We start from the raw sequence: 13189 nt of genomic DNA on the forward strand, positions 1-13189 counted from the left end.
TGTCATCACTGCAGAGTCGTTGTAGCTGAAGGCACTGTGAAAAAGGGAGAGAGTTTTTAGTGTGAGTGGGGTGAAAAGAGCTGTACAGAAGATAGCTGTGTGAATCTGTGGGTTCGTAATAGACCGAAGCAGAGAGTCGGGGATGGTTAATGGATAGGTTCTTGTCCAGAAAGAGTAGCGAATGATATGTTAACCATATATTTGAGGGATGGGTGGAGGTTGGGAAATCGAGATTTACAGTAAATGGCACATTCAAGGTTTTAGCAGAGTGGTGTTCACTCTGGTCTCCAAAATCTCAGAGGCGGATAGAATGAGTTTCGCCCTTGAGCTTCCATCTGCTACACTCCTGTCATAAATCCTTAAAGTAATATCGACATAGATAATACAGTGTTTTCTAGCAGGATAACGTTTAAGACCACTCCCATTTCACAGGGAGCACATGAGCGGCCCACTTCTATAGTAATGGCATAACAGAAGATTATTGAGTTACTAAAACGTTACTCGTATAATTCTGATGGAAACGATATCAGTAGTTCAGTGTCAGCAGGAGTCCTTTCTAGTGTGTTAGTGTTTCTCATACAGCGCAAGTTACTTCAATTTGTTTGGTATGGAAAAGTATTATCCAGTCAATCGAGCCGTCGATCCAGCTGCACAGTCATGGCTGAACACTAGATGGGAAGATAAAACTTAACAACGTGCTCGAATGGCTCCCTGAAGCTGGTCGCCTTCAGTACACGCGACGAATCCGACCGCAATCGTCAGTGCTGTGTTTGTGCCACTGAAAATTGCGTTTGTGCTGCTTTCGTTTCCGAGAAATAGCTCCTTGTTTTTTTACAGCCCGTTACGTCACTCAGCCTCTCGATAACGTTGCAGGAAAACCGAACCGGTCTCATTCCTTAGTTTGTGCTGGTGTCATTGCCTGTACAGATTTCGTATTGTCTGTAGTAAATGAGCGATTCTAGATTGTAGGTTTACGCCAGTATTACAATTATTTGCATGTCCTGAGCAAAAGTCCCACACAACCATTGTCTGCGCGTAGTTAACACGCAGTTCTGAGTTTCAGGTTTACCTAAGTATTACAATTACAAGAAATGAAGTGTTAATCAGCAATTACGTCTTGCTGTGAATTTGGTCTTAATGCACATGACACAAACTAACTGATAGAGAGGAACCGAAATAGACATGAAAATACTGTTGGCTTTTGTGAAAATACTATTATATATTTGCCTAATAACAAGCCTGGAGTGAAAGAAAATCTCTTAAGCTGACTGTGAATGGAAAGGAAAATCACTTTTCCCCCAAGTGTCACGGTCATAAGCCCCTCCTCTTAAGGATTTCTTGTTTTTCTCGTTTTTTTGCACCTGCCTCATGTTCCAGCCCCTCCCTACAAAAGCCAGACGCTCTCACCATTCCAGGATCCCGGAAGCCCGCCTACCAGTGAGTCCTGGAGTGGCCTGAAATTAATAGGATTAATTGAGATTGGAAGGACTTAAATGTTCCTTTGAGGCTCAGATGTGACGCAGGTCTCCGTAAGATTCAAAGTATTTCAACAGTAATAGGGACCAGGACATGCCAACGCAACTTCTCATTTATATTCGCGTTCTCGAGTGTAAACTTACATTTAACCTTATTTGAAACATTTTACAAACACTCAGAATTTGGAAATTAACAATAGTGTGTTTTGTGAGCGATGGACAGCTGTTTATATTATATTCTTTTTAAAATGTATCTTAAAATTTCAATTATTTTAACTTGGTGTACCAAGTGCACGAAAAGATGAAACTAACATTCAAATACTTTAACTTTTACATATAATTTAAATTATTAATCTATTATAGTACTACATAAAGGTGAATTAAACCATACATACAGTCTGATTAACATGGAAATCCTATACCACATATAGTATAGTGATCACATTACTCCTATCCTGGCGTCCTTGCACTGGTTTCCTGTCAGATTTTGTGTCGACTTCAAAATCCTCATCACCTTATAAGGCTCTGCATGGCTTGGCACCTGAGTACCTGTCTGAACTATTATTTCCCTACTCCCCACCTTGTAACCTTCGCTCTTCTAACTCTGGTCTCCTAACTGTCCCCCAAGCCCATCTGTATTCAATGGTTGACAGGGCCTTCACCTGTTGTGCCCTGTGACCTTCTCTAAACTGCTTCAAATCCAGACTCAAAACTTTCTTCTTTAGAAGAGCCTTTATTTAACTGGTTCCATTCTTCACCCCTCTGCTCCTATTATACTTAGTACCACCATCTACGGTCTCCTCTGTATATTTTAATTGTTTTATCTTGTGTGTTCTTTTTATTTTTGTTGTCATTCTGTAAAGTGCTTTGAGAAGCCACCTTTAAAGGTGCTATATAAAATACAGTGAATTATTATTATATGTGTACAATAAAATCAATAACAGTGCTGACAAAAACGGATGATGATCGGATGAAACCTGAAGGAATATATTATAAATTCTAAGTGACACATATTTGACATTTTTACATTTGTATCCAGCTTTCTTTTCTACAAAGAATACCCGTAAGAATACTACGTCCGAAGCGAAAATTTACCTCTGTTCTTTGCATTCCTACATTTGATAACTGGATGTGAAATGACGCTTTGTCTATATAAATATCCATAGATCAGGCTGGGAAAAAAATTGCGTCCTAGTTCTGTTTTGCCTCTTTAAGGTCATGCAGTTTTAGTGTTGCTTGCATGACTGGCTCACAGGCGAGGCTCTGATATCGTGAAATTATGAGATCGTACCAAATTCCCAATAGAAAACAATCAATTGAACTGAAGAGCAAGAGGTAGCAAAGGAACAAATAAGAAAGAATTAAGAAGAAAGATCAATTTACGGCCTGAATGCTTCGTAAGTGTTACTAATTCCTGTTATTTAAAAGGCTTTTCTTTCACTGGTATCAACATTTTTATGATTTAGCCATTCAGTAAAATAGTAAGAACCGAAATAAAAACATACTCCAAACATCCAGCTGATTAATGACATAGTTCTTCACTTTCTAACTTCACTTTTAAAATATCCTTCTGAAAAGGGAAATCAAAATGAATACATTTTCTGTGTTTTGTAGTCGGCAACTCTAACGAAAATTAGATATCTTAAATGTTATAGACGATGCAAACTGAATGAATTAAAATCAGCATATTTAAAGTTCATGCGGTGGATGTTTTCTCCTGGGGTGTGTTAAATCCAGATATTTTCAGTTCCCCTTCGTTATACTCGGTATTTCTTCGTGTTTTAAGCTTGTTTTGAACTCTGGGCCGATCCTGGAAAATACACACAGAAAAAGCGTTTTAGATATTTATGTGACTATTTAAACTTAAGCTTATATCTTTATTATTTGGTGTCGGCTTTGAGAATGAGCAATTAATTCAACGGCGGTTTGCAAGCGGGAATTAATCGTTCCGCTTCCGTAAGACTATCTTTCAGAAATGCGACGATCGGGCACACTCCGAAATTCTGCATCTACTGTTTTTTTTTCTCAAGTGATGATAAAGAGGTTGTGTTTGGAATCAATTTTATTAACTATTAGATTATATCCTCTCGCTTTCTAAGAACCCCTCCTTCTGAACTGGGAACGTTTATTTTTGTGTTGAAGAGCTTGCTCATCTCTTCTGAATTGACAATTTTCCTTGTAATTTAACATATAGCCCTAATTGAAATGCAAACGGTGAAATGTTCATTCTCTTCATTAGGGGGATTGAGGGAGAGTCCCTTCAGTTAAGGATGATATTCCCAGCAGAAAATCTTCATTTTAAGAATATGAAGATGCAAAAATAAAGAATAAAAATAAGCGAGTAAATACATTTTGTATATTTCAAAAATATATATTATGCGATGGTTTATTGCTCTTATTTAACAAAAATGTTGATTTAGCAAATGATCGCACCGCGCCTCTAGAAACCGGGCCTGCTGTACGTCAGGGTGCCCTGAAGTTCTGTAACCAGGTATCATATTCCTTAAACTCGCTTATAGTGTCCTTTAAGAGACCTAAAACAGTAAAAGCGGTTTGTTAGTCAAACTAAGTGATCCAGTGATCCAGTAAGCAGTTCACAGCTCACCTGGAAACACAATAGAGTGGGGTTACAGGGAGCAGAGCGGTGCGGGAAAGGAAAGCGATTTTAATACAGTACAGAGAATAGCTCATAATCTTTGTTGTTTGAACAACTGGCCCTGTTATTAACTGCATGCATAGCAATCAAATAGCTGACTGATTTCTCAGTAGAGGACAGACTCTCCCCCGTCTTCAGCACAGCCTCCCTGAGAGCGGGGCTCCCCCAGATGTACAGTCCGGGGGTACTAGTTGCAGTGAATCTTATCATCATGCTCAGAGGGTCGCTGGCGTTGTTGTTAAACATGTATCGTGTCCTGGTCACTTGAACCATGATAATGTAGTAAAAGTCAGGAGTCCAGAGCGCCAGGAAGCAGACTACCACCACGATGATGAGTCTCAGGGACTCTTTCTTGCTGTCTCTCTTTGGACTCGGCGGGTCTGGTATTTAGCGATGAGGTACAGTTTCACATTCAACAGCACTTTTGTGATTATCATCACTTGGAAAATCAGAATTGCATAAGCGTTCATTTTTGCTGCCATTTCGATAGTAGTAAGATTTTGAACCATTAAGATAAAGTAAGTGTAAAACCAACAGAAAATGCAAACTTCGATAACTACAGTCCTGGTTACGTACCGATTGTAAGAATAAGGATAAACTACAGCAAGGAATCGGTCCACCTGTGCAAACATGATGGTCAGAATATTGACTCCCAGTAGCAATGGGCCCCAATAGCGATAGCCATTCTTGGACGGATAGCTCTCCTGCACATCAAACAGTCCGATGTAGTAACCACCTACCCCAGTCAGTGTGTCGCTTATGCTGGTGTTCAGCATGAAAATAAAGCGATTTTGTGTTCTTAGTGACTTTTTGCAAAGAATACCCAACACAACCGAGCCAGCCACGAGCTGGTAGCAATTAGTAGATTGGTTATAAAAATGAAATAATCTGCAGCGTCACTGAAGTTCACCGCTAACGGCACAGTGAGGTTCAGAGAAATCATTGTGCTGTAAAATGAGTATCTGGGGATTTTGCCTTTATGTTTTAATAGGTGAGCACATCAGCGGAGACGTCTCGTGTTTACAAGATCACAGCCCAACAGGGGCTTCGGGTCTCCCGTAGATAATTAACTTGCCCTTTTAGAATCATTCAGCAGATCGTATTTTTTAGGGAAAGATAACAGGATTTCCAGACAGAATATATTTTACTTTTACATACGTTTTAACGTACAGCTTTTAATTGATTTACAGGTGAGCACAGGCTTCTTAGTCGACAGTCGACGAAAAATCAGTAAATGTCCAGTCTCGTTATTAAATAATTTTTTAAAAAGTTTTTCAAGCAATGGTATTCGCTTACAGCCCTCACATATCGCACAACAAAGGGAAAATTCGATAGACGAACCGAAGGGACAACAAGATTAGTATCAAATGTCACATTCTCGGATTTCATAGAGAGACTTTTAGACCCGAGCTTCAAAATCACGTAGTCTCCTGTTGAGGCCGGTAGAATAAGTTAAACTCTTAATCAACTGTAACGCAACTGGGGCTCAGGCGGGCGCCCTTGCCGCATCTGGTCGGCCCCATCCCGACTGGAGGCTCGAACCCGGGACTTCCGCGTCTCTCTGCAGCAACCTAGCCCCGTGAGCTTAAGAGAGATCTCTCCACAGCCCAGTAGCTGTGGTCCTGCTATCACAGGGAAGGGCGGTGACGTCACCCGCTCTGGTACGCCGGCTCTTACACACACTGCTTGTCGGCCGTAAGCGTTACACAACTCTTAATTTTAAAGTAGATAGATCAGTGTTATTTTTATGCGAGCACGATAAACTAATAAGTTTCACAGGAAGCACGGAAGTAGACGATTTCAAAAGTGCTTTCGAAGACGGTCGAGTAAAACGTTAATCTAGTATAATCCAGATGGTAAACATATTATTTCACATAGGAGTAGTTCAAGTAGGAAACTGCCTCAGCACGTTAAGTCTGCAAAGGAACTTTGTTTCTTTTCTTCTCTTTTCAGCAATGGAATAAGCCTTTACTGGTTCCTTTGCATATTATTTCAGAGTCAGGTATGCACTGCAGGAATCCTTTGTCGTGTTCGTGAAATAGTTGAAAAGCCCTCTTTGAGTGTTTCTCATACAGCGGATGTTACTTCATTTTGTTTCACACGACAAAAGCGTTAATAATTCAGTTAGTTGAGCAGTCGATCGCACTACCATGTCTGAACACTAGATGGAATGCAAGTCTTAACACTGTGCTGTGAATAGATCACTCTTATCTGCCTAAATCAAATGTATTAATTGAATTTTACCGTTACGTCTCCTCTGTAACATTCGCTTTTTTAAGAATCTTAACATTAATGTAATATAGGCGCGAAGCCTAAAACCTTAGAACTATGAAAATGTGATCTAATACTACCTTTAATAATGGAACAAGTAATAGGTTTATTCCATGCTGAAAAAAAGAAGAAAGAAAACACTTTTTCTTCTTTTTTCAGCATGGAATAAACCTATTAATTGTTCCTTTGCAGCCTACTCATGCTGACGCAGCTACCCACCGGAACTACTACCTTTAATATTTGCGACTTGGTCAACATCCAAGTTTCTTTTGTCGATATCATACAGAAACATCATGCTTGAGTTCTGTCACAGGAAAAAAATAAGAAATGAGATATGGTGACCAAAGTTTGTGGGTATTCTCAACTTCACATTAGAAACCTAATTTATTCCTGAGTCAGTGGGTTTCTTCAAATACTTGACGAATATTTTTTAAGCTAATAGTGTAAATGTTGAGATTTATCATTTATACCACACTATAAGAAACATCAATTATATCAATGTAATGTTATTTGTTGATTCTTCAATATGTTTCTATATAATATAACCACTGTGAAGAACATCATAAAGAACAGCAACATTTGTGTATAGTTGATAGATTTCTCGAAGACGCCATGTCATCTCTAGAATAAAGAATGATTTTATTAATCCTGCTTTGTAAATCCCCGCGCCGGATCACCCAGTGAAACACACAGAGCGGACAGTGTGAGCTGTGAGGTGAGGGTGAAGCTGTCTGCTGTCGATAAGCTCAAGATCTGAGGCTACATGTGTCCTAAATCCATAGTAATAACATGAATGAAGACTTTTTCCAAAGACGCTTACTTCCAAAAAATGTTTATCTAAAATAAAAAATAAATCCTTACACCTGTGTAGCGCTTTTCTCGGAGCTAAGGAAATTCCAGGTGCACTTTGAGTTCGCAGAACAGCTGGAGAACATGCTGGCCACAGGTTAGTGTGTGAGGCCTGCTCATGTGGCCAGCAGCCAGATCACTCTGAAACTCACAACTGGCAACCCACTGAAGCTAAGCAACAAATCTTCTTCTTCTTCTTTTTCACAGCCTTAGTCCCAGACTGTCCTGGGGTCAGCTGCTTTGGTTGCTCTTCTCCACTTGTCTCTGTCGAGCACATCTTCCTCATTCACTTCACATACCTCCATATCTTTTCTCACACAATCTATCCATCTCTTTCTAGGCCTGCCTCTTCCTCTGTTACCTTCCACCTCAAATTCCATTACCCTCTTTGTTACTTCCTCAACGTCCCTCCTCATGATATGTCCATACCACCGTAACCTCGCCTCTCGCATCTTCTCAACCACATCCACCACCCTACATCGTCTACGGATTTCTTCATTTCTGATCTTATCCTTCATTGAAATCTGCAGAATCCATCTCAACATCCTCATTTCAGTTCTTCTCATCAAGTTCTCTTCCCTCTTTCCAACTGCCAAGCATTCAGCTCCATATAGTAGTATAGTAGTACCAATATCATTAATTTTAAAGATTAACATCACTTTATTAACTCTTTAAAATCTCTTGCATTAGGAATTTGTCTTTTCGCATACCCCAGCTTGCTCTCCATGAGACACACAGACAGGGAGAGAAGCTTGGGGTCAGAGCACAGGGTCAGCCATTGTACGGTGCCCCTGGAGCAGTTGGGGTTAAAGGCCTTGCTCAGGAGCCCAACGGCGTAGGATTCCTCTGCCGGCTGCCGGATTTGAAGGTTACAACGCCTCAGGACCTCTTGACCTTCAAAAAGGGGGGATATGTAGCGGCAATGCTTGTTAATAAGACAGAATTAAGTGTTGCTGTGCTTTCTCAAATGAGGCCCCATCTCTCTCTTCATCTCTGTGGTGCAGCCACAGAGAAACTATTCATGCAGGCTGATTTAAGGTTTCTTTTGATAAGGGACAGCTCCCAAATGGGGATGCACTTAGCTAAGCCTGGCTATCATGATCAGTGGTCATCCATTGGCGCCTAGCTGTCTAGGGAGTGCCAGATGGACATCTGGACTGCATTCCTAAGTGTCAGGAGTAAGTGACTCATACTGTATCTCACCTTGATCAACCAATCAGGGACTGGTAGGGCTGAGTAACCCATGTGGGTCTCTGATGCCCACGAAACTTTCAGCCAATGAACGAGCTCAAGTTCCTCCAGGTAAAAACAGGCAACACAGAGAGCCTGGAGTAGGAGAATCTCTAGGGAGAATTCCAGGGGTGCGAGACTATTCTAAAGAATTCCAGGGCAGGACGGCCCAGGAGCAGAAAGGCTCCCAAGCGCAGGACATTCTTGCAACGCGCCTCCTGACCATCCTGAGACTCAGCCCGGACCACCACGTAACGGCCAGTGCGTCCGAGTGCCAAAACTTTTCCTTTGTTCCAAGAGTCGAGAACGGAGGTTGCCAGTGTAACCAAAGGATCCACCCGAGGTTAGCACCAGCAGCAAGCCTCGTGAACAGGTCGGAACTGTGGACAGCTGAATCACTATTCAGAACTGGTGCTTAATTAGGAACGAAAAGGTCCTCTTCCTGACCTGCCGGGACCCACAGTCATCATTTCTCCTGTGCACAAACTTCGCTAGTTATAGCCAACACTAACTAACGAGTCTTCAGAGAGCATCAGCAGCGCACAGTCGCAAGCCGCACAGCACAGCCTGGCACGGAGCCAGAGAGCGCGAATTGGACAGCAACAAGCCTGCAGCTGTTTCTTTGCTTGTGTCTGCAGGAGATCTGAATCCCCAGAGATTGGATGAGTATTCAAATACACTGCATTACTGCTCAAGAATTCAATTGTTATCCCAACCAGTTGATATTAATTTAATTCCTAAGAGTTATGTACTTGTTTTGAGTATCTAATGTAAAAGTTGTAACCGAGTTCAATTACAAAACAGTCTAAATGAATGATATACCGAACGTATGTCCTCTTGATATGTGTAACTCTTCATAACTGAATGAATATATATCTTTGTATTCTGATGACCCTCACAATAAGATCTGTTAGGTTACATGCATATTCTCTGTATTAATAAATGTATCCTCGTGTATTAGTACCTGTGTGTGTGCGTTGTTTGAGTTATATCGCATGGTTGGATTCTAAGGCCATTAAAAGAATCAATTTCGTGATTTACTGCCACAATTAATAATTGTCCCAGTAAATGCCCAAACCCCTACAGAACTGGTGCCTCATGAGAGCACACTACAACTGGATGTGAAGCAATACATTTAAAACCACTTTCTATACTGTATACTGTGTTACATAGATCAGACTGATTAATATCATTGCATCCTAGTTCTTATTTTTACCTCTTAAATTTCGTGCAGTTTAAGCATTGCTTGCAAGAGCACTGATATTGTGAAAGGATTAAATCTCCACAAAACCTGGACAGAAAATAATAAATGAATAAAACTGAACAACAAGAGACAGCAAAGGTAAAAATAATGTGTTATTCAAAAGAAAAATACTGTATATTGTACTGTCTAAATGTTAAATGTACCTATTGCAGTTATTTAAAGAGCCTTTGTTTCACTGGTATGCTTTTTTTCTGATTTCGCTTTTCAGTAGACACTGTAAGCACAGAAATAAAATCCGACTCCAGAAATCCATCTTATAAATGACGCAATCGTTTCTTTGCTTTCCACGTTTACTTTTTATAACATCAGTTTTAAAATAGAAATAAAATAGAAATAACAAAACAGTAAACTGTTTTTAACTGTTGTAAACGTAACAGTCGCCAATGCTAACCACAATGACATGTCTGAAATATAGCCGTGAGAATTTGAATACATGAAAATAAGGATATTACCTTTCATTGAATGGATGTTTTTTCCTTGTTCTAAGTCCTGATATTTTCAGTTTCCCTTCGTTATAGTCGGTATTTCTTCAATATGTTTACGGCTTGTTTTGGACTCTGGACCAATCCTGGAAAATACACACAGAGAAAGAGTTTTAGATCTTTCATGTAACAATTTAAGCTTCACTTTATATCCTGATTATTTCGTGTCGAGTTTAATGATGAGCATTTCTTAATTTAGCAGTTTTGCCAGCCGGAATTAACCATTCCTCTTCCGCAAGATTCTTTCAGAAGGTGGCGATCAGACGCACTCTGACCTGAAACTACTGTTTCTTTCTCAAGTGATGATAAAGGAAGATTGGTTTGGAAACAATATTTTTGCTGTTAGATTATATCACCTTGCTCTCCAATAACACAGATGACCTCCCCTTCCCTACTGGTTTAATTCAACTGAGCTTAAATGTGTGAAATGTTTTCATTTCATAAACGCGTTGAACACCTTGCTCATTTCTTTTGAATTGTGCATTTTTTTTCTAATTTGATATCCCACCCTATATAGAAAGTAAACGGTGAGTGTTCATGCCCTTGACTGAGCGAGAGTGCCTTCGGTTTATTTGATATTCAAAGCAGAACTTACACATTTTAAGACGAGGTATACGAAAAAATAAATAAAAATAACTGAGCCGGTTTTTTTTTTACAATGTGTTACATAAAAATATATTGTGCGATATGTTGCTGAAATGTATGAAAGGAAAGGATTGTGAGTTGCACCGCGCCTCTAGAGACTGGTCCTATCTCAGGGTGTCCTGGAGTTTTCTAATACAAGAGACATTAGAACTATTTAATATATAATATAATATAATACCAGAGAGAGGAGTACAACATTCAAACCACTTCCTAAATTGTTTTCTCTTAATCCAGTTCCTACCTTTTTCTCAGTGGAGGACAGACTCTCCCCCACACCGTCTTCAGCACAGCCTCCCTGAGAGCGGGGCTCCCCCAGATGTACAGCCCGGGGGTACAGGTTGCAGTGAATCTTACCATCATGGCCAGAGGGTCGCTGGCGTTGTTCCTGAACATGTAACTAGATCTGGTCAACTGAACAACGATAATGTAGTAAAAATAAGGAGTCCAGAGCGCCAGGAAGCAGACTACCACCACGATGATGAGTCTCAGGGACTCTTTCTTGCTGTCTCTCTCTGGACCCGGCGGCTCCCGAGCAATCTGGTATTTAGCGATGAGGTACAGTTTCACGTTCATCAGCACTTTTGCGATTATCATCACTTGGAAAATCAGAATTGCATAAGCGTTCATTTTTGCAGCCATTTCGATAGTAATGAGGTTTTGAACCAATAAGAAAAAGTAAGTGTAAAACCAACAGAAAAAGCAAACTACTATAACTACAGTCCTGGTTATATAACGACTGTACGTATAAGGATAAGATACTGCAACGAATCGGTCCACCTGCGCAAACACGATCGTCAAAACATTGACACCCCGTAGCGAAGGGAGTATAAAATAGGTGCCGTTCCTGGACGGGTAGCTATCCTGCACATCAAACAGTCCGATGTAGTAACCGCCTAACCCGGTCAGTGTGTCACTTATGCTGGTGTTCAGCATAAACATAAAGCGATTTTCTGATCTTAGTGACTTTTTACAAATAATACTCAACACAACCAAGACAGCCACGAGAACAGAACTGGTGGCAATTAGTAGATTGGATAGAATAATGAAATAATCTGCAGCGTCATTAAAGTCCACCGCTAACGGCACACTGAGGTTCAGAGAAATCATCGCGGGGTGAAATGCAGATCAGGCGATGCTCCCTTTGTGTTTTTGTAGCTGAACAGAACGCAGGAGATGTCTGTATTTACCTTGGTCACAGCACTTCTGGGGCATCGGGTCTCCCGAGCATAAGTCATTTGCGATCTCAGAATCTTAATGGTAGTTTGCTTTCGCGTAGGAATAGTAACTGACTGTTTTCTTATGCTTTATTTTAGATAGCTGAATGGATGATTACTGAACATAGAGTGTTTCGGGTCTCCTGTGAATAAATAACTTGTGATCTCAGTATTACGAAGCAGTTCGTATTTTTCAGGGAGAGCTAAAATGTGGATTCTCAACAGAATCACTATTTACAGGGATTTATTGCATTTTAGTTATGAATGAACAGATGGCAGCAAGCACAGTGAGCTGAAGTCAGCGCCGTGCTGTAATGAGAAGAAACAGGTTATTTTTATTCGCGTACAGCTGACAGCCCATTAACAGTCATGACAGGGTTTACTTTTTTGTTTACACGACTTTAAATGCAGGTCGTGGGTATCCTTTAAAACACGTGTCTCGTTTTTTTTACTTATAGTGATAATTTTATTTTGAATGTTTTCAAGCAATGGAAAGCGCCCCACAATGCTAACAGATATAGCAGCACAACAGAAGCAATAAGCTAAGGTAAAGACGAAGGGGAAATCAAGATTTACTGTAAATGGCCCATTTTAAAATAGAGAGCTGTTTACCAGAGTCTTCAAAATCCCCCAGAGTGTCCTGCAGAGGCGGATAAAATCATTTCAGCCCTTAACCTTAGATTTGATCCACTGGTGTAGTATTTTTTCAAAGTGATTCTGAAGAATTCAGTGTTTTTTTACAACACGACCACTCTAAATTTCAAGAACTGAAGTTGTGAAACCTAAAGTCGCTAAATATTTTTTCATAATATCTTTACAAATTGCGGTTAAAGTTTCTTTTTTTGTATTATGCAGACCTATCAGGCCCTGGTGAACTACTGTAGGTGACTGCCCCCTCAATGTGCAACACAGCACATTATTTTAATTAGCAAGTTTAAATGTGTGCTAAATGTGTGCTAAAAATGCCCATAGCGGCTCTTTCACCGAGAACTTTGTAGAAAGAAATTGTACAAATAAATATGTCATGAAATCAGATAAAGAGTACTCTCAATAACAAGGGATGTGGGTTCAATAAGGCTGAGCAGCTGGGAAAAGTTGATAAA

General features: G+C 40.2%; 1 protein-coding gene across 1 annotated transcript; it reads right to left on the minus strand.

Moving 5' to 3' along the window:
• Nucleotides 1-11109: 11109 nt before the first annotated feature.
• LOC138224513 (trace amine-associated receptor 7g-like) lies at nucleotides 11110-11979 on the minus strand. Its single transcript, XM_069182330.1, has one exon. It carries the CDS (start codon nucleotides 11977-11979, stop codon nucleotides 11110-11112), a length of 870 nt encoding a protein of 289 aa, XP_069038431.1.
• Nucleotides 11980-13189: the final 1210 nt, after the last annotated feature.

This window comes from Lepisosteus oculatus, chromosome 22 (assembly GCF_040954835.1).
Source record: "Lepisosteus oculatus isolate fLepOcu1 chromosome 22, fLepOcu1.hap2, whole genome shotgun sequence".
NCBI classification, from domain to species: domain Eukaryota; kingdom Metazoa; phylum Chordata; class Actinopteri; order Semionotiformes; family Lepisosteidae; genus Lepisosteus; species Lepisosteus oculatus.